General features: G+C 43.5%; 1 protein-coding gene across 2 annotated transcripts in view; it reads left to right on the forward strand.

Moving 5' to 3' along the window:
• abtb2b (ankyrin repeat and BTB (POZ) domain containing 2b) overlaps positions 1–17,923 on the forward strand; it is a 49,722-nt gene extending 31,799 nt beyond the window's left edge. The window contains exons 3-18 of one of the 2 annotated variants that reach the window (XM_036535212.1): positions 485–634; positions 6,070–6,277; positions 10,173–10,325; positions 12,679–12,844; positions 13,191–13,280; positions 13,428–13,529; positions 14,375–14,471; positions 14,980–15,115; positions 15,502–15,770; positions 16,179–16,357; positions 16,469–16,574; positions 16,769–16,871; positions 16,971–17,061; positions 17,154–17,222; positions 17,386–17,499; positions 17,685–17,923. In XM_036535212.1, coding sequence (XP_036391105.1) covers positions 485–634; positions 6,070–6,277; positions 10,173–10,325; positions 12,679–12,844; positions 13,191–13,280; positions 13,428–13,529; positions 14,375–14,471; positions 14,980–15,115; positions 15,502–15,770; positions 16,179–16,357; positions 16,469–16,574; positions 16,769–16,871; positions 16,971–17,061; positions 17,154–17,222; positions 17,386–17,499; positions 17,685–17,888 — 2,237 coding nt within the window. In that variant the 3' untranslated portion in view covers positions 17,889–17,923. The remainder of the gene's footprint in view (positions 1–484; positions 635–6,069; positions 6,278–10,172; positions 10,326–12,678; positions 12,845–13,190; positions 13,281–13,427; positions 13,530–14,374; positions 14,472–14,979; positions 15,116–15,501; positions 15,771–16,178; positions 16,358–16,468; positions 16,575–16,768; positions 16,872–16,970; positions 17,062–17,153; positions 17,223–17,385; positions 17,500–17,684) is intronic. The other variant, XM_036535211.1, reaches the window with a different exon arrangement.
• The last annotated feature ends 3,919 nt before the right edge of the window (positions 17,924–21,842 follow it).

Genomic DNA, 21,842 nt, shown 5'->3' on the forward strand with positions numbered 1-21,842 from the left:
GTAAAATGTGCTCCAGGTCTTTATTATTAATGGTGGTATAATCACAGCCAGCTGCTGGGGGCATCGAGTGGGGTATCGGTTGGGAAGGCGGGGGGTGTTGGTTGTGCTGTAAAAGAGGTGGTGTGGACTGGATATAGTGAAGCAGCGTGTCTTTTGGGCCAGCTCAAGCCAACCAAGTCATCTCCACAAGCTTTATGTATGCAGTGTAGCAGTGCTCATCTGATTGTGGACATCGTAGCCCAGACTGAAGTTGTGTTTGTATGAAAATGTGCCTAAGAACAGTTAAGGTTTAGTCATTAATGTACAAAAATATATTTTATTGGTAGAATCTTTTTAGAAGGCCCAACAAAGACATGTGAACCGATGATGGTAACCAGATAGGATTACAATTGGTTTTGAATTGGTTATGAACTCATATATTAGCATTTTTGATTGAGTGACTGATGGATAGGTGTATGATACAGATTTTTCTGTGTGCATGCAGGTGTCCTGTCCCTGCCAGCCCACTTCAGTCCCTACACGGAGGACCAGCAATCAGCCATGGAGAGCAGGGAGAACGCCTACGCCCAGCTGGAGCTCCGCACCCTTGAGCAGTCCCTCTTGGCCACATGTGTGGGCAGCATCTCTGAGCTCAGTGAGTGTCCCACTGCATCAACTTACCTCTGTCTGTCTATCTGTCTGTCTTTCTGCTGTCAGTCCTCTCTCTCCTCCCTCCCTGTCTGTCGGTCTGTCAGTTTTCTCTTATCTCCCTGTTCAGCTGCCTATTCGTCTGCCTGCCTCTCTCCATCCTCTGTCTTGCTCTCTCTCCCTTTGCCTGTCTCGCTTCCTGCAATCTCTATTACCTCCCCCTGTCTGTCTGGCTCTGTCTCCATCCTCCCTCTCACCTCCCCCTGCCTGTCTGCCAACTTCAACAAACAAAAACAAGCGAAAAGCTTCACATGAAAGCTAAATGTTGCTTTAGTAAACAGTATTGCAGAAAATGATAATACCAATTTATTCTATTCCCTACAAAACCTCTTCTTTCCTCAATAAAGGAACAGCCTTGTATGTGTCCCTGAAAGTGGGTTGCACGTTTTCCATCCCTGAAGTTTGAGGTGGGCTGTATTTTTTATGCCCACTTCTGTTTCCAAACATGAGGTTTAGGGAGGTACTGTTGAGTGTGTCTTTCCAAGAGGCCCTCATGGCGGTCCTCATGGCGACAGACACAGCATGGTGCCTGTCTCTGCATAGCTCACCTCTGTCCCAACAGGCGCCGCCAATCTCAATCAGCAGGTCACCTTCCTTTATGTGTGAGCCACGGGCATATCTGGATGTGATACATGATGCCTCACTCTTATCAAGGCAGCAGGAAGAGGGGCACAGCAAGGCCTAATAGGTGCCCTGAGACATCTGCCTGGGAGAGGGGGAAGAGAGGGCTGTTTCTCACCCATTAAATGTGATGACGGCTGCTCCTCAGTCTTGATGGAAGAATAAGGATGGATCTAGACTGTGTTTATTGATGATCTGTCACACATTAGGAAGAAATCTGGGAACTGGGGACGTGTTTTGGGTGTTTGTCAAGTGATTATTAATTGGTGGTAACAATGAAGTACTTCACTTGGTTGCATCTTCAGCAAGAAGGTGGGTTGAATTCTCAAATAAATACAAGATATGTCAGGGAAAATAAAAGGCAAAAGAGATGTTTCCATCCACTTGTCAAGCTTATTTGAGATCCATGAAAATACTTTGAGCAATATAGGCTCAAAAAGCTGTCCTCCATCTGAACTCATGACCAATGAAATGTAAATTTTGGGGATTCCCTGTCAGCTGAATTCCATACGTCGCTGTGTACAGGCCCTAGAGTGTACTTCGCCAGATTGTTTTCCATATAATTCTAAAACCAATGTATTTGGCATGGTAATCCCCTGCATGTTTGGGGAACTTCTACCAACATGCAGTTCAAAAGAAGATTCATGTCAAAACAGAATTTAGTTCATTGAAAACAAAATTGTTTTTGCTTTTTTTTTAATACATGTTTATTACCTTTTTGTGGAGGGGATAAGATAACGTGGTTGTGAGACCTCTAATTAAGTAGTTGTCTCCCCCCTGCAGCTGAAAAAATATTTAGTTGGTTACAATGATCTACACACATCAGATGAAGGTCTGAGAACTTGCTGCAATTTTTTCCTCTCTTGCTGTGTCCATTGGATGCAAAATTAGGCTCTGGAATCAGCCTCAAAAACAGAGCTATTTCCTCCTTGATTCACCTTAGTAGCTTTAGATTCAATGCTAATGCAAAGCTTGCATGCCTAAGTTTACAATGACCTTCAAGATGCTCAGTGGCCTTCAATACACTAAACCTTTTTTTTACAAGTTCTAACCAATAAAGACACATTTTTATTTTTAGTAAGACCACCTTCATGGCTGCTGTCAGAGGTGTTAACCTTTTCTTATAGCAAATTTAAGTTTGTTTGGAAAAGCACTGGTCTCAGTTGTCTGTGTTTCTCTAAGGTGGTCTCATCTGTGCTGTTTTTGTTCTGTGTTTCATAGGTATTCATTTTACCATTTTTTTTTCTCTGAAGTGTGACATTTGAAAGTGTTATTTCCTCCACCCCCCACCAATTGCTCTTTTCTGAAAGTGCAGTATTTAGAGACGCGTCTTTTCACATCTTCCTCAGGGCCGCAGTGCCAGGGAGTACCTGCCAGTGGCTGTCCTGCTGTAGCTTTTTTACACACCTTGGGATAGCAGTGGGAGGCAGTTTCCCCTACTGTGCATTCTGCCTCTTATCTCGCTCCAGTACAAGGGCACATTCATACAAGCACATACAAGTGTTACCAGGACATTTGAATAAAGTTCACAACAACTGCCACACCTCCACATGCATACCCATACACACACATACACACACACACACACACACACACACAACCACAGAAACACACAGACACACACACACACACTCTGCCTGCGTGCTCCCTTTGCTGCCTCCTCTCCATCTCCTCAGTGGAAACCATGTCCTCATGCAGCCTTGGCAAAGCTGCCAGCACCCAGGAGACCAGACAGACAGTTGGCATTTTCACTGTGACAAGGTTCACTTGTCTGGGCCCCAGACATACTATACATACCTACATATACTATACATAACCAGAACAGAACACTAACTCTCTGTGACTTTGGAGTATATATTTGGAACACATATGGGCATGCCAGACTGTGTACCTTAGCATCAATGTTTAGGAACTGACCTGAGAATTTAGCATTTGTCAAATAATCTTTGAAGCATGAAGTTTTTCTTTCTTTCTTCAGTATCTTTTAGTGTGAAGGGTATAAAAAGGCACATTCCTTGCATATCAAACTTAGTTTTGTCCTCCCTAAAATGCTTTAAAACAGGCTGAAATGTAAGTATTGTTATTTTGTCTGTGTCATTAGACATGTTTTGCTATGAGGTGCTGTGGGGATCACAGTTTATGTGTAATTAATATCCCAAAGCCAGTTGGGCTTGAAGGTACATGTTTGAGTGGGAGAGACTTGTTTATCTGCAAGATTGTGTTGGGTATACTTGCAAGACCCTCACAAGGGCTAGATAGGATACAAAGAGGCCCTTGAGCTACCTCCTGGCTCTAAGGGGACCTGGAGAACACTCACTCCCAGCCCCACCCCATGCAGCCCCACTGAGCTGTGGCTTAAAACTTCACCATGGAGTAATTGCTTTTAATGAGAGGCGCCTGCTCCCGCAAAATAGCCTCTGCCCCCCTACTCTCCTCCCCCACCTCTTGGCTGTATCTCTCCCGCAAGAGTTGCCCCCGCCACTCATTTGGGTGTTATCTCGTCTGCTGGAAAGGCCCAAGCTCATGCTTTTTCAGTCTGCTTTTTTCCTCTCTGTTTTATCTTTCCTCCATATGGAGCGCTGTTGCAGCTTTTCGACATCTGATGAACACCAGAAACAGCTGGTGACCTACAAACAGGGGAACTAATAGTGGTTAAGGAGCAGGACTTGTAACCGAAAGGTTGCCGGTTCAATCCCCGCTGGGACACTGCTGCTGTACCCTTGGGCAAGGTACTTAACCTACAATTGCCTCAGTAAATATCCAGCTGTATAAATGGATAACATTGTAAAGAACTGTAACCTATGTAAGTTGCTTTGGATAAAAGCGTCTGCTAAATGAATAAATGTAAATGTAACCTGAACCTTTTTTAACCTTATTTACAGAGGTCCATGTTTCTCTTCCTCTTTTTTAGGTTTCACCCCTATTTCACACAACATTTTACAATACACAAAAATGCAGCAGGCTCATTTCACTGCAGCAATCTCACATACAGGAGAGATATACTCAAGGTGTTGTGAATGCAGTCTTCTGATGCATGCACACAACAACCTCAGTTTTTACTCGCTGCAAGTTCCAAGGTGCACCAGCAAGCAGACACCAAACAGAGGGTCAGCACATCTCCCTGACATCATCTGAGCAACTCATATGTGCGTGTACGAATCACAAGGTGCCAAGAGTACCGTGACAAGGGAACCTTGGTACATACCCGCCCCTAACCCAGTGGAATGAAGCCAGTTTGTTCCACCACTGTGAACTGCCATTCACTATCAGCAGATGACACAGATGGGCCTGAACCAGAATTGAGTGTAACACCATTACCTGTGCATTTCACATTTAATATTCTTTTGCTTCATCAGGTTCATAATTATATTAAAAAGATCAGAGATAGGATTAAGATGAAACCTTTTTTCCATTGCAACAAAAATTAATTAATGTTAAGTGTGCTAATGTAAATTGAGCTACCACATTAGGTGCAATGAAGTATAGGGGTTAGCTACAGATGGGCGATCCTTATTTACACTCGAATGTTTGAGAATTCTGAAAGAAAAAATAACCTTAATTGAAGACAGGTTCAGGAGAGTATTCACTTTACAGGTATGTTCCTGCCTCTCCTGTCTGTAGCTGTCTGCACCTGATAGGAAAATGTTGTGGAGGCCTTTATCTCTCCTCCATCTCTCTCTCCCCCTGCTCTGGCTGTGCTGGACTCCAGCAACTCAGACTCACTTACAATTATGGTGCTTCCCCTGGTCCCTGTGTGGATTTAGGACCCACCGCTCAGGGTAGCCAAAACCAACCTCAATTTCCCCATTTTATTTTACAAGTTGCTTATGAGTTTGATCTCTTGTTCACACATGCACATTTTCTTCAGCTGGTCTCTAGTCTTCGACCTCAGTGGCACACATGAACGACGTCTGTAGCACTCTTCTGAAGAAGAAGCGGGGTAGTTATAGGCTGTATATAACCATAATTAAACCTTCCACTTCCTGGGAAAAGGATTGGGGGCCTGTTGTTTCATGATAAACTGAGTGAAAACATGTTTCTGTTTGTTTCCTGAGAGGAAATAATTATGCCGATTCTGCTCATTTTTTTTTTTTCATTTTTCTTTTACACCACTGAGAGCTGTAAAATATCTGAATGATCAATTTCAACTGATAGTTCATCATATTTGGCTGCATGTTACATGTCTTCTTCGTGGAAATTATACAAAAGGTAGAAATAACATCAAAATAACCTCTGAGTCTGAACGCACTGTTGAATCCAATTCCTAACTCTATTTTTGAACATGGAGAGCAATATCAATATGGAGGTAAATAGAGTCTGAAAGTAAACAGACATTACAGACTAATCCTACTTCACTGTGAGGAGGAGCATTGTTGTTGTCTTACAATTACTATATACACATTTACTTCAGTGCAAGTCAAGATTAGTTGTGCTGCAGTCATCAGTGGTAGACTATGGTTTATGGTAGACTAATCAAGTATGCAGTGTGGTGTAGTAGTAAGGAACAGCGCTGAGGGTTGGGTACTGATGTTGTACCCTTGAGCAAGGTGCTTATCATGCAAATCAATCTGTATAAATGAGGAATAAAAATGGAACATCACTCTGGAGAAGAATAACTGCCAAGCAAAGGTAATGCAACTGATTTTTTTGCAATATGTGTAATTCTCATGTGCCATGGTGCCTGGTGTAGTTTTCAAGAAGGGTAATATTGGTGCTCAGGTGTGTAATCCAAGGGGCTCCTCTGTGTCCCTGTCCCGGCAGGTGACCTGGTGTCACGAGCCATGCACCACATGCAGCGACTGAGCACTGTCTGCCCTGGGCTCAGCCCTGCCCGCCATACCCACTGGCAGCCCGTGTTCTGGTCCCCTGATGCCCTACACACCCTCTACTACTTCCTGTGCAGCCCACAGATGGAGTCCATGGAGAACCCCAACTTGGACCCACCGAGGATGTCTCTCAGCAAGGAGAGGTGGGCACGCCTCTGAACTGTGATTTTCCTCTCTGTACCCTCTTGCACTGTGCTGTGTCTCTGCTTACCCTGCTGCACTGTGCTGCACTGCTCAAGTTTTCAGGAAGAAGTCAACAAGTGTTTGAAAATGGGATATAATTCGATATAATTCATAGCTGGACACATCAATGCTCATGAGAGAATGAGCATTATAATCCTATTTGATAACCTTTATGTCCAATCAAACACCTCCTCTTGGTTCTGTTTCCTCAAAGAGTCAAGTGCACAGGAGTGCACATTTCTTCTGCAGCCCAACAGAATCTCTCTAGCTAATGTCAAATGTACCTTTTTCATTAAATAGTCTTTCTGGCTCCATGCTATGGTGTCCTGGCAGTCACAATCTTGTGTAAAAGAGGCCCCTCACAGATGCATTACTGTAATTAAAGTTGCAATGATTCAGTTATAATTCCACACTTTTTCCCAGTGGTTCCTGTTGCATTCCTTGGAAAGGAAATACGGAAAGAGCTGCATCCAGCTCTGCCATTCTGAATATGTGAAGTGAATTTGTTTTCAGTGTGTGTTGTAAGAAAGACCATGTACTTACAGATGCCTGCTGTGACGTAGAACAGCAGCTGGTCTAGATACTATCTCAATACAGATATTTTAATGTACACACACACAGGAAAAAGGAAGGTTCTCATTTAATTAGCTTCCCAAAATAGAATAGACTGCCCCTGACCCTGGTTGCAGACAAGCCTTAAGGTTTATTGTTTTTGTAAGCATGTGTGGGCAGGATGGGGGTGGGATGAGGGTTGCAGGTGGAACAACTAGCCTGGCAGCAATTATAATCTCAGGCCCCATTAAAGACTTATTTCCATCCCTGTGCTTCACTTGACTTCTGTAGACCTTCGTGAAAAAAAAAAAAAAACAACTAACTACAGCATGCTGTGTTAAAGAGAGCCAAGAGGTCACACATGCTCCCTCATCAAAGAAACAATGGGGACCTTATGCCCAAATTGTACTGGGGTTTTTGGGTTTTGGTGTGGTAGAACGCATTATCGTGTCCTCTGCGGTGCGCAGGCTGGAATTCCCATACTATTGGGAAAGAGGTCAGAGGTCAGTGGGAGAACTAAGAGCAGTGGCTGTTTGCGTGGGCTGCTGGCAGCAGTGAGAATGTGGGATTGGTGTGAGTGTGAATAATAGATGTTGTGATTAATTATGTGAGACAGGGCTTTCACATGTGAGATTAGAGCTATCAAGTGATAGTTGTCAGAAGTGGGAAAGTAAGAGGGGAGGAGAGGTGTGGTGGTGTGAGGAAGAAGGTGTGTATCTGCATGTTTGTGTAATAAATGGGGGTTGAGTGTGGGTGGGGGAGCACCAGTTATTATGAGTAAAGGTAAAGGGTTAACAGTAACAAAACAGGAGGTGCAACCCACAGTAATATGTGTGGGTTGGGAAATATGAGGAAAATTACTCACTGTGTGATAGGAAAAGTTGCTCATCAGGTCACCAGTAAGAGAGAGAGCAAATATCATTCTTTGTATTACCATGAAGAGGGGGGAGACTGAGAATTCTCTTCATATTGCCATAAAAACATATAAATTAAAAATGAGATTAGATTAGACTTTAAAATAGTTATATACTAGTACATCTTGCACTTTATTTAATTTAACACTTAAGTGGTTGGCCTGTTTGAGCAAATTCAGAAACATTCCAGTGTCAGGTAGGCCTGCCAACACCTGGTGTGTAAAACATGTACCAAAATGCAAGTACACACACATGCTTGTTATTTATTGCTCATGTAATCAGAACCTGTGGGATCTTTAGAACAAGAAGTACACCTGGTTACATCTCCACAGGGCAAGAATCTGATCCTCCACTCAGCTCACCAATAATTTTCATTCATGAATTAAATTGAATTCAGTTCATTTAAGCTCATGAATTATTTATGTGTTATACACCAAATTATTAGAGTATTGTCAATGCTGCTCATTGTCACACTGTAGACTTTGAGACTGGAGAAGACATACCTAAAAGATGATGCTCTGCATTTTCTATAAAATGACTCATACAGTGAAATATACATTTGTGTAATGAACAGCATTTATGAATGAAAACACGTCACATCTGAAGGGTGCATTCAGGATTTGAACAAGTTAGGAACAGCCTTCCTGTTTTGAAGTCAGAGGCAGAATCGTAGTCAGGATGCAGGCAGGAAAAGCGATAATGGCAGAACACGGAGACAAAACTATGGCGGGGACGAAACAGGTCGAAAACACTGAAACGAACTAGCAACAAGACAGAGACACGCAGGGAAGATATAGGGCTGGGGTGACAAGGAGATGGGATGCAGGTGGGCAGGCAGGCAGGTGAAGGCATTGAGGAAATCAGCTGGCCGGGGACCAGGCGGGGAGCGGGGCGGGGCTGGAACACAAGGAAAACAAAAAGCACATGGACAGGGGAAAACAAAACACCACAGCTAAGGGGGTGGAGCCCTGTCAGATTCAGTGCTGTATGTGTTCCTGTGATGTCTGTGGATGTTCTGTTTTAAACCACATCCTCTCACCCTAAGAATGTTCATAAGGACTCACAAAATCAGAACACTTGTAGCTTCAACAGTGACAGAGACAGAATTCTTAATGTGGAACACACCGAAGTGACTATCTGACCTATCTATTAAGCACAATGTGAGCGCAGGCCAGCAGGGGAGTGGGGAGGGGAACAATCGTGCTCAGGCATGGTACAATGCAACCTGGCCTAGTGTAAGTACACCCTAAAAGTATTACTCTTTGATGGCACTTGAAAGGCAGATGAGGGTGTGGCAGTTCATTGAAAGATCAACAAAGGTCCCTTGTTGGTGACTACACATGAGCCAGCAATCAGAAACACCTCCCCCTCAGAGTGGACGCTGGGGACAGGGGCCTTTGTGTGTGACCCAACACCCGACACATAGAGAGGGCGCAATGTCAGTGCTGGGGGGGTATGCTCTCTTTAGGACCCTGGGGGAGAAACCAAGGGTACATTCTTTATCTCAGGCACCCCGGTAATAATGTTGTCTCTGTCCCTCTTCCCACTCTCTTATTTTAGTCAGTTTCTTCCGCCAAACCTGCATCTTGACTGCAATGCCAAAGAGCCAGGCTCGTTGGTATGGCAGTCAGAGCACATACTCAACCATAGTGACAGCACTCTGTCACACCTCCCCTCCCTCTCACTTTTAATCTTTTGCTGTCCTTGTCTCCCTTTCTTTCTCTCTGTCTGTCACACTCTCTCTGTCTCTCCATCTGTATGTGTGTATAGATGTGAGTGAGTTGATCAGAGCTTCTTAAAGCTGCAACCTGCTCTGGTACTGTCATGAGTCTGACCGCAGAACATGGGGCCTGTGTTAAAAATGAACATGATTAATTTGCTAGAGCAGATGTCCATTACACTTGTCCACATTTGCCCTGACTGCAATGTCCCTCTCAATGCAACCCCCAAGACGTTCCTCCAGTGATTTGCACAAGCAAGGTTCCTACAGGTACAGGTAACATCATTCCCATGAACAATTTTATTCCAATGTTCCTGAAAGTGAAGATGTTGCTTTGTGTTTTGTATCTCTAATGCAGCAGCTGATTTGTTTGAGAATATGTTCTCTGTTTGACAGGCAGTTGTCAGTGTGGATGATGTCTGGGGGAACGAACATGTATAAATTATCCTGATGGAGATCTCAGACATGGATTGATATATTTCAGTGCCTCTTTATTACAGTACTGTTTCTTTGACTCTTACAGAACATGCCAGACATGTACCACACATTTGTGTGTTGAAGCTGCTCAAATGTAATCTGTTGTTACATGGAGGGTTGTGGGTTCATATCCCAAACTGGGGTCTCCCAGACTGCAGTGAGCTTCATCTCTCCTCCTCTTCCTCACTGCAGACCATTCCTGCTGCTCCCGCCACTGATGGAGTGGATGCGAATCGCCATTGTTCACGCCGAGCACCGCCGCAGCCTATTGGTGGACAGCGATGATGTCAGGCAGACGGCCAGGCAACTCCTCCCAGGACTGGACTGTGAGCCCAGACAGCTAAAGTAAGAGGAAGGGAAGATTCTGCTTTCAGACATCAGGAAAGGCATACTGTCATAACGCCTGTGCCCAGGCCTGTAGGAAAAGGCAGAGCTTTAGAAAAAGAATGTGTACTTTGCTTATACATACATATGTAAAGACGGGTGACTAATTAAAGGAAAAACCAACCAAGTGTTTAGTAAGGTGTTGGGCCACCATGAACCGTCAGAACAGCTTCTATGTGCCTCTGGAACTCTACTGGAAGGATGGAACACCATTCCTCCAAAAGATATTCCCTCATTTTGTGTTTTGATGATGGTGGTTGTACGTGAGATAACTGTTGGGTTGTAGAACTGTAAGGCACCAGTTGTATTTATCACCGCTTTTAACCTGGAGTGTCGGCCAGAACACTACTTAAGGCCAGGATGCACTTTACTGAAGCACAGGCACAGGCATGGATTTCACACAGGAAACGGGAATAAAGGGATGGTACAACTTAATTGTATTTAGAATGTCCGTGGTTCTGTAAACAAACAAAGAAAGCAAAGTACTGAGTACAAGACTGTTCAAAGTAATGCTACGCATACATTGTGCAGCACTCATGGTGTTATCTGAACAGGAGTATGCACCATGAAGTACAACTTAATACACAAGCAAGTATAAAACAGCACTCTTACACACAGGCATACAACCAGACTTATCTAAAATGAAGTACACCTGATAAACTAAGGTTAAAGATTCTTTGGCTGACTCAATACAGAAGCAATGTAGCAAGCTAACTACAAAGGTATATGTAAACACGTTTCAATTCACACTAACAATAAACTTTCTGTAATGACATTTAACTGCCCATGAAGATGTAATTAACATATAAATTACATGAACTTATTTCTGGCGTTGACGCACAACTTAAGGAGAACAATAAGTTGTCCATAGTTTGTAATATCGAACTGCCAAATAACGAGCACACCACATAAAGGAGCACGATGTGGGTTTTACAGAAAGTCCATCTGTGATGACGTAAGCACTGCATTTTGACCCGAACGCTACCTCAATGTATCAACTAAGGAACACAAAGGTGCAAGGCAAACTGAAATTATTATGTCTGACCTGTGTCAATAAATGAATATTAAATAAAATTAAGGTAAGTTTAGAGCCTTTTGTACAGTGGTGGAGAGCGCTGTCTAACACGTTGGTCCAAAATCTCCCATAGGTGTTCAATTGGGTTGAGGTATGATGATGGTGAAAGCCATAGCATATGATTCACATCATTTTCATACTCATCAAACCATTCAGTGACCCCTCGCGCCCTGTGGATGGGGGCATTATGGGGGCTCTTCTGTTTTTCCTTACATGTTGCACTAATGCACGAGCATCACAGTCATCGAATGTACACTGTCAACCACAATTTCCGGCCCTGTTTACTGATGTCTTTCCCATAGATCTAAATACAGACGTCACTTTAGTCACTGTTCCTATTGAAACACTAGCCAGTTCAGCAGTCTTTGTGACTGAAGCACCTGCCATCCGTGCCCCAACAACGAACCCTCTTTCAAAGTCACTTAGATCTTTTCCTCTTGCCATCTTGATCCAAAATCGAGATCAACTGGGCCTGCTCAGCATTTTTATACATGCCACAGAGCATTGGTTGTTAATTGCTTAATTGTACCATGCAGTACACCTGGAAGCATCTGCATTCGTTATGTTCCTCCACTCATTTATTCAGGGTTTTTCTTTAATTTGTCATCCATCTGTATGTGTTTTTATAGTGTGTGTATGTGTACTATGCAGACAAAATGCATTATTGAGCCTGTTAAAAAGAATGTGACTGCTTTTACTCATATGATCTTAATTGGAGCATAACAGGCTGTCTTTCTCTCCTTCAAAATTCTCCTCTCTTTTCATTCTTCTCCCTCCTTCCCTTTCACAAATTCAAATTCAAAAGAGCTTTATTGGCATGACAGAGACTTTCCATGTCACTGAAGGATTGAGCCATACATGTAATATGAATGACATAGAGAATTAACAAGATATAGTCACACATTCATTTACATTTATTCATTTGGCAGAGGCTTTTATCCAAAGTGACTTACATAGGTTACAGTTCTTTACAATGCTATCCATTTATACAGCTAGATATTTACTGAGGCAATAGTGGGGTAGGTACCTCGAACTGGCAACCTTTCAGCTACGAGCCCTGCTCCTTAACCACTATGCTACACTGCCACCGCATTCACCACAAACAGTAAATAGAACATTTCCAGAGTAGGTCAGAAGGACTAGCATTAAGATAAATAATAGTGTTAAATAACATGAATAACAGCAATAGTAATGATAATAAACAGTTTTACTACTACAATTTCTCTTCCTCCTTCACAGGCCAGAGTGCTGCTTCAGCTCATTCCGGCGCCTAGATGCCAAAGCTGCCACTGACAAGTTCCAGCTGGACCTAGGCTTCCGCATGCTCAACTGCGGCAGGACGGACCTCATCAGCCAGGCCATTGAGCTGCTGGGGAATGAGGGGGTGAACACCATGGACGACCAGGTGTGACGGCAGCACTCTGCTACCTTTGATGGCACTGTTACCCATAATGCCACACTGAACCTGAGTGAAACCATAGTCTCTACATTTACCAGATAGCCAGCTCTGTTCGCTTGCTATTGTACATTCTGTCATTGCCATTGTTGAAGCTATGTGATCTGATTAGCTCCTCATGAGCACTGCACTGGGCATGGTCTAAAGCAGAACATCCATGACTCGCACCAGAGCCTCCTGTTACCTAGTTACCTTCCTAGTGCAGGAAGTACAGAGGTCAAAAGGGAATTTGGGAATATTCTGACATAGATTATCTCTGGCAAAACCCCTGCCTTTCTGTCCCTCTTATGACCAGGGCATGACACCTTTGATGTATGCATCATCGGCAGGAGATGAGGCCTTGGTCCAGATGCTGATTGATGCCGGAGCAAACCTTGATGTGGCGGTAAATAAAAGCAGCCCTTTCAGAGCTCCATACAGCATCTGAGAGAGTCCAGTGGGTGGAGCCTTCAATGACACCAGACATAATGCCAGGGTTTCAGTGACCACCTCACTTGCTGTTTTCGAATTTTGACTTTCTCTTCTTCCTCAGGTTCCTGGCTACTCCCCCAAGCACCCCTCTGTCCACCCAGATAGTCGGCACTGGGTAGCCCTGACATTCGCAGTTCTGCATGGACACATTTCAGTGGTGCAGGTGAGGTCCTGTGGGAAGAGCTACTAAGCTATATCTATTCATTACATATATGTAGCCATGCATGTTGCCATAGTTTCTGTTCTTTTATCACAGAAGGCAGTCACTCTGAATATGCCTGTTGTCACTGCTTCTCCAGGAGGTTGTTTTTGTAGTTTTTCTAATGGTGATTGTGAATCATCATGTTGATGTAGTGCACTTTTTTTGGACCCCCTCCTATTTTTAAAATACGTTTTATGTTTACTTGGAAGACTGCCATAATCCAGAATAATTTATATCACTATATATATATTCACTGTAGCGAAGGGCGAGAGCAGTCACCCCACCTGCCCTCAAACCCGGGCGTACAGGGTACCAAACCTGCAGCTTGACCGCAACGCCAAAGAGCCAGGCTCATTGGTATGGCAGTCAGAGCACATACTCAACTGTAGTGACAGCACTCTGTCACACTTACATTATATATTAGTATACAAAATATACAAATATATAATGTAAGATGTATTTTACTTAAATCATAAATTAAATAAGCATATTCCGCATTTATAATTTATAACATGTTTAATTTTATGATTTAAAAATCCACCAGAATAAATGGATAGTTTTATTATCCATTTATACTGCTGGATATTTACTGAAGCAATTCAGTTTAGATACCTTGCCTATTGGTCAAATGGCAGTTTCTTACAATCTGAAACCTCTTGACTATAAGCACAGTGACTTCAAGAGGTTTTCCCATTCTCCTATCTGTGCTGGAGGTGCATTGACTCCGCTTCCCTGTGCAAGTGTGTGAATAAGTAAGCCTACTTGTATGTGTTTTTGAGCTCTGTCTGACAGCCTTGTTTCCACAGCTTCTCCTGGATGCTGGGGCCAATGTGGAGGGTGCCGCCATCCGAAATGGGCAGGAGATCTCGGCCGACACCCCCCTGCAGCTGGCATCAGCAGCAGGTGAGCACAGGATGCCATCTGGGAAACAGGTCTCACAGTGGCCAGCTGGCACCAGAAAGACTGGGTTTGTATGGCAGATGGACTCAAACTTAACAGCTACTCTGTTTCTAAAAAAAGAAACAACAACCAAACAAGACTTGTCACAATGACTTCATTTTGCTTGAACAAAACATTACTGGTCAGGGAACATCAGAATATTGATCAAACAGGGTGAAATGTATTTTCAAAATGTGTTATTTTCTGAGGGCAATGCTGTGAGAGCATTTGGGTTTTTTCTAAGTCTTTAAACAACATTCCAGTGGAGGATGTCTGAAAGGTCTGGCATCATGGCAGGAGAATGACCCCCCAAACTCCCCTTCCCCCCACCTCCCAGACACTGTCAAAGCTCATGCCAACCTCAGTTCCAAGAAATGGTGTCGTGGAGGCCTGAGGCTGTTGGGCTGTGTGAGGGTGTGTTGCATCGGTGTGACATCGGTGTGACCCTGTGTGCATTTCCCTCTGATTCCAGGTAACTATGAGATGGTGAGCTTGCTACTGGCCCATGGGGCAGACCCCCTGCTGAGGGCGAATGATGGGAACGGGCTGACTTCATCGCTTTACGAGGACATGAACTGCTTCAGTCACGCTGCAGCACATGGACACAGGTGTGTGGGTGCCTTCCAGTGGCTAGTTTCAGAGAGTTCAGTTGTCAGGATACAGTGCATGAAGGTATGATTTAATGTGTGCATGCATGAGGGAGAGTAAGGGAGGGTAAGGCTTCAGATTCATATAATAACCAACAAATTCTTTTGTCAAGGATGTCTATTGGGTGGCATCCTAATCAGTAATAAAGATTAATAAGTGCACAAATTACCATGTTCCTGTGTGGAGACATGCATTGGTGAGACAGCATGTGAATTCAGCAAATAAGCTCACACACACACACACACACACACACACACACACACACACACACACACACACACAAACACTCACATGCATACCTACTCGTATACATACCCCCCTGACCTTGCTCTCTGGGGTATCATAGGAATGTCCTGAGGAAGCTGCTGACCCAGCCACAACAGGTGAAGGAGGACATCCTCTCCCTGGAGGAGATCCTGGCTGAAGGGGTGGAGGGGGAGGGGGAGATGGGGGGTAGAGAAGAAAAGAAGCTCTGCCCTCCCCCCAGCCCTGGCTACATCACTGACGAGGGGGTCCCCAGACTGTGCAAGGCGCAGATGAAGGCCCTGCAGGAGGCCACCTACTACAGCTCTGAGCATGGCTACCTGGATGTCACCATGGAGCTGAGGTCACTGGGTATGCCCCCATCATTGTGGATGCTTCATCTGGACTCATCAGCCTTAGTAGCTATAAGGGGCTGTTTTACCTACAATAAGCTGGTTTTGATGTTTTATATCAGTCACATTACTATGTATAGTATAGTGTACTTGGCTGCTGAGAGTCACCAACAGTAGAATCAACTACCCATTCACATAAGAAAAAAAATGCAAAGCACATTTAGCTGCAGTGCTGAGAAAAATCTAATTAGTTAAAAGGCAACTGGATGGTGATCTTTACCAGAGGACTGCACCTGCTTTCCACATCTTAGACGGCCATGAATAGCAGTGTGTAGATGATAACTATGGACTGGTGTAGCACTTGCAGGGATAGAAAAAGAGCCAGGGTTGGGTTTTCACCCTTGTCGCCTGGCGCCCTCACTCCTAGGCGTTCCCTGGAAGCTCCACGTGTGGCTGGAGTCCCTGCGCAGTGCCTTGCAGCAGTGCCGCACAGGCGTTACCCTGGTCCTCCTGAAGGAGTTCACCACCATCCGGGAGGAGGACTACAATGAGGACCTGGTCTGCCTTGGCCTACCTCTCATGTTCACAGTCCTCAGGACCAGCAAGGTGATTCCACTTAAAGCACTTACTGTCTGGTATTACTGGCAACATGGTATTCTGTGTTCTGAGTCACCTATACAATTAGATGAAACCATATTTTGCCTTCTGTCCTCACAGAATGATGCTATAAACCAGCAGCTGGCCTCTGTTTTCAGCCATTGCTATGGGTCTGCCCCCCTGCCCACCATCTCAGAGTTGAAGCCCAATTTCTCAGCACAGCTAGGTAAAGGAGCTAGCTGTGCAATCTATCATTCAAGGTGCACATTGAGTTACAGCACAAGGGACCATGATGTCACAAGGGAGGGTCTTGTCATTACTGCAGGAGATTTAATACAGACTAAGGAGATGCTTTGGCATGAATAGCTCTGGAGATAACTCTTCTAGCTATTGTCAGTAAATTTATCACTCTGTCTACAGACCCTCAGTTCCTAAACAACAAGGAGATGTCGGATGTGACCTTCCAAGTGGAAGGGAAGCCTTTCTATGCCCATCGTGTCCTGCTAATCACAGCGTCTGAGAAGTAGGCTGACATACAGTCATTGTGGACAACTTTGAAAGGTTACTGTTGCCAGCAACATCCTCCTAAATCCCCTGTGCTTGCATTTCCACTCCCCACCAGGTTCAAGTCTCTACTGGGGACATGTGGCCCAGACGGCCACCAGGACCGTAAGAACATTGAGATCAGAGACATCAAGTATAGCATTTTCCAGGTAACTGAATTGAGACAGTGTGTTGCCGTGACAGCTCCATATGCTGGCTGTTAGCTCTTGTTGGAAGGCCTCTGATCCTATCTGTCTTGCAGATGATGATGTCATACTTGTATTGTGGGGGGGCAGAGTCCATGAAGGTTGCAGTGCCTGATGTGTTGGAGGTGAGAGCAACTTAGAACAGCTTAGTTTTGCTTTACGAACTGAAGACACATACAGATCCAAACAAACTTAGGAACACCAGCACAAAGGCTGTATAATTCAGAACAATGCAAAAGAGTGAACCAAGGGTCAAGGTGACTCACTGAATGAACTTCTGTTCTCCAGCTTCTATCAGCAGCCAGCTTATTCCAGCTGGGGGCACTACAGAGACACTGTGAAATCATTTGTACACAGAGTATTGACCTGGAAAATGCTGTCAGCATCTACCAGACTGCCAAGGTATGGGCATGTGTAGTGCTTGGTACAGACACTCAATGCGGAGGGCACTGGCAGGAAAGAAAAATTTTTCATGTATACAAGTTTCTCAAAAGTAATAGTATTAAGTTAACAATGATAAGTTAATAATCAGAATAGTGCTGGTTATAGTGCCGCTCCTATGATTGTGTTTCCTCTGATTGTCCCAGACCCACAATGCCACGGAGCTGAGCACATTCTGTGAAGGGTACTTCCTACAGCACATGCCTGAGCTGCTGGAGAAGGAGGTCTTTCGCACTGTGGTGCTGGGGGTCGGGGGCCGCACAGGGCCAGGATGGGACTCCCCGCTGGAGCAGCTGGAAGCAACATTGGCATGCAGGCTGCGCTCGCTATATGTTGCCTCCCGGGTGTGAGGATGCTGGGGCCTTGCGGACAAGTAAGGGAGAAATTGAGAGACCATAGAAAGAAGAGAAAAGGGGTGGGCATGCTTTACCACAGCTCTATCCAACCCAGCTCCCCAAATCTCCATAAGCAACAAAAAACTGGCATGCTTTGGGGATTATATGGGGTTTTGTTTGTTTGATCAATGCTGTGCAGATTTTGTGCAGATTCACTGATCTCTAAATCATCTGGATAGCTCCTTCTTTCACTGAGCCCACTGTGCCAACCAATCCATGTCCTATAATGATAACACTTGGACTTTAAAAGCATCACCTTTGGACATGAGCAATGCATAGCATGGAGATGTGCAAGCTGTGACGCTGCTGTCCCTCTTGTGGTTAGTGTGGTGCAGGTCTATAGTGGTTGGTGAGGAGTACTTCAAACCACCAAAGAATATTACAGGAGTCAGTATGATAGTATTGTCATAAAGAGTCAGAGATATCTTTGAATGCAAGTCATTTTGGTTGGATCTGCATCTCAACAAAACTTGAGACACAGGTCAGTAATGATTATGATTTGTAAAGGTAACAGAACACTGCTACATTATGTTCACTCAAGCATAGCAGCATTTTTCACAAATATGCATTCAGTGAAGTGAAGGAAGTGGAACAATAAACAACAAAAGCTAGTTTTTCTGGGCAAGAGGTCAGCTCTGCCTCACTGTGATTGCAACGTGAAATAAGACTGACCAGTCCATGTGATATTATTTATTCTCCTTTCACTGTAATGCAGAATCACTTACCAGCTGATTACCAATTTGAGTTTTTGTATATTACTGCATTGTTATATATTGTGTTATATATCTTGTCAATAGCTTTTTGTACAGTCTTTTACACAACCACAGGAATCTGATCTGATTATTTGATCAATTCAAAGTTGAGGGTGTTTACTCCAGAAAGGCCCATGCAAAGAGAAGTTTTATGTTTACACTTTTACATTTACTCATTTTAAAAATGTAGAATATCGTGATTACATAGATAATGATGAGGGGTCAGAATAGTAACACTGGTGCAGATAATATTTAACTGGAAGTAATGTACATACACCTAGTTCTTTGAGGGATCTGTTGAGATGCAGATCATCTGTATGTGCAGCTGAATATTCAATGGTGACAGACCCTATCCAAAGTGTAGATCAGAGCTCATGGGGCCACAAATGTGTGCCCACTGGAGAGACTGAAATATTATGTGGAACTCAAGCTGATGAATGCACTTGGCGGTGCTGAAACTGTAGAATGAGAAGTGACATCCCATTCCTTAATCAAAGCCGCACTTAATAAAGAGGTTTGACTGACATTTGAGATGCCATATTGTTTATGATGTGTTTTCTGTTTTGATGTATTTAACAGAGACAGTGGCATTGTTTGTGCTTTAAATAAGGTGTTCAATGTAAAAAGGTTTTTTGTGTGCCTAGATCACTCCTGAACATTCTCACATATTTGTTTAGTAGATCGTTTATATTCTCTTTACTTGTGCTTGGACTTTACTCAGAAGACCAGAAGAGAAATATGTGATGTGAAGACAGTCTTACCCAAAATGCCGCAAAATTAAGATGAATAAAGTTTGCTGCTTTTCATTTTCATGGCTGTTGTAGTCATGAACTGCACCACCCCATCCTACCTGTCTCTGCCTGATCTAGCATTCACACTTTCTCCCCTCCTCTGTATTGTAGGTGAGTTATGATGCTTCTATACATTTCGTTTACATCTTTGACAACTGAGGCATATTCAACACAAACATTTTCAGAAGGTTATCAGTCCTTGGCTGTTTTCATGATTTTCCTGAAAACAATGAGTGGTGACGTACTTGTTCGCCTTTTGTTTGATAGAAATGATGAAACTGCCTTATCCATTTTAAGTGTCCAATGGATGGTCATTTTCTCAGACCAGCTGTTCTTGGTATGCAGTGGACCTGAGGACAATGAGTGCAGTCACAACTCATCTGTGAGTGTACACTTTTCTAATGTAAGTGTCTGTGCGCTGCATTACCATTTGACTGACAGAATATGTCCTATCCATATTTTCAGAATGAGGTTGACATAACATGTATTGTTTGTTTTCCTCAGTTGCTTCCTAAATACATCTTATTACATGTGCTTTGCAGATACTTTTTGCATGATATCCATTTATACAGCTGGATATTCATTGTGTTTTGGATCAATGTGGGTTAAGTGCCTGTTGTGCCTCCTTAGGCATAACAGCAGAGCCAGACCTGGTGAAGTGGCAACCTTTGCCCAAGAGTACAAAAGCAGTGTCCCACCAGTTAATCGAACCAGCAACCTTTAGGTAACAAACCCTGCTTCTTAGCACACCACACTAGGGCCATTCACTGCCTACATGTGTAGGGCAGGTTGCTGGTTCGATCCCCGCTGGGACACTGCTGCTGTACCCTTGGGCAAGGTACTTAAGCCACAGTTGCCTCAGTAAATATCCAGCTGTATAAATGGATAACATTGTAAAGAACTGTAACCTATGTAAGTCGCTTTGGATAAAAGCGTCTGCCAAATGAATAAATGTAAATGTAGTGAGTATAGTGAGTTGTTATGGTGGTATGTAAATTCAAAAACAGGTTTGTCCTTTCCAAGACTTGCACACCATTACATTATGTCAAACAGTCCACGTATTTGTCCAGAGGTTACCATCTGCAGAGCAACAGTTCTATGGTTCTGGGCAGCCTGTGACCCCCTCTACACATTTTTAATGTAGGGAACAAGACAGTATACAATGGCTGCTGGACCATTAGGACAGATCTACACAGATTCTTAGTCCAAACGCCACATTAAAGAAACATTTAAGAGAAACAGGAAATCCCAGCAATGCAGAAAATATCAAATGTATACATCAGTATTAAAATTTGTTCATGATTTTACACTGTTATTAGAATGTCAGCTTCCACATCTGTGAATGATCTACTTTTTAAATCTGATATGGGGTGAAGTTGCAGGGTTTTCAGTCCCAGCACATCTCGTGATGATACCATATCGCCACCTGTTGGGAGAACATGGCCCTCCAGCTGTGAGCTCACAACCTTCCCACATACTACACATCTGCTTCATTAAAAAAAGATCAACAACACAATGCAAACACATCCAGTATGTTTTAATTAAAGTTTTATCTACATTTTTATTTAAAAAAAGGTCTTCCACAGTAAACAAAACCAATTCAGCTGATCATCACAACTGACCTCTGTCGAAGATTTAAGCGTTAAGTCAGAATATTCAACGAGGTGCAGGGAGAAAGATTATAATAGCTTTCAGTTCAAATGCAGTAGGGCTCAGATGGATCATACGCAGAGGCCACGTTCACGCAGTGAATCTGCTGATGAACAGATATAATTTATGCTGGTAGTTGGTGTTGGCCTGCTGTCTCTCTTGTTGGACCACTCTACCTTCTCAGCCGGGGCCTTGCAGAGCCCAGACTTCTCCCTGTGGAGTCTATGGTAGAACTCTGAAATTCTCCACCACTCCAAGCAGCAGGATTCTGCGCATCCACTCACTGTGTAATCCCATCTCCACCTTTATCCATCAGTGATTATTCCTGACACTTTCCTGATTTATTTTTTCTTAATGTGTGTCATTCTTATTCTCACTTATCTTACATGGCATAAAACAAACAGATATGTTTTTGATTTTTATTCCTCTTTCAAAAACATATAAAGAATTTTCTTAAATGAACTGATTATTTTAATTTGTGCAGGTCATCTGACTCTTCCTTCTCAAAACATACTTTTCTCAACAAAAGGATTCCAAATCTACCATTTAAAGCAAGCTATTGTATAGGCATCCATATTGCCAGGCATTGTACATGTAAATGTGTATATGTTGGTATCAAAATATATACACAATAGCAATAACATTACATGGGATCCCAGTAAACTTACGTTGTAGCGCTATTTGGAAATATCCAAGGTTGGGGTGCTGGGTGACCT

This window comes from Megalops cyprinoides, chromosome 8, assembly GCF_013368585.1.
Source record: "Megalops cyprinoides isolate fMegCyp1 chromosome 8, fMegCyp1.pri, whole genome shotgun sequence".
Taxonomy (NCBI): domain Eukaryota; kingdom Metazoa; phylum Chordata; class Actinopteri; order Elopiformes; family Megalopidae; genus Megalops; species Megalops cyprinoides.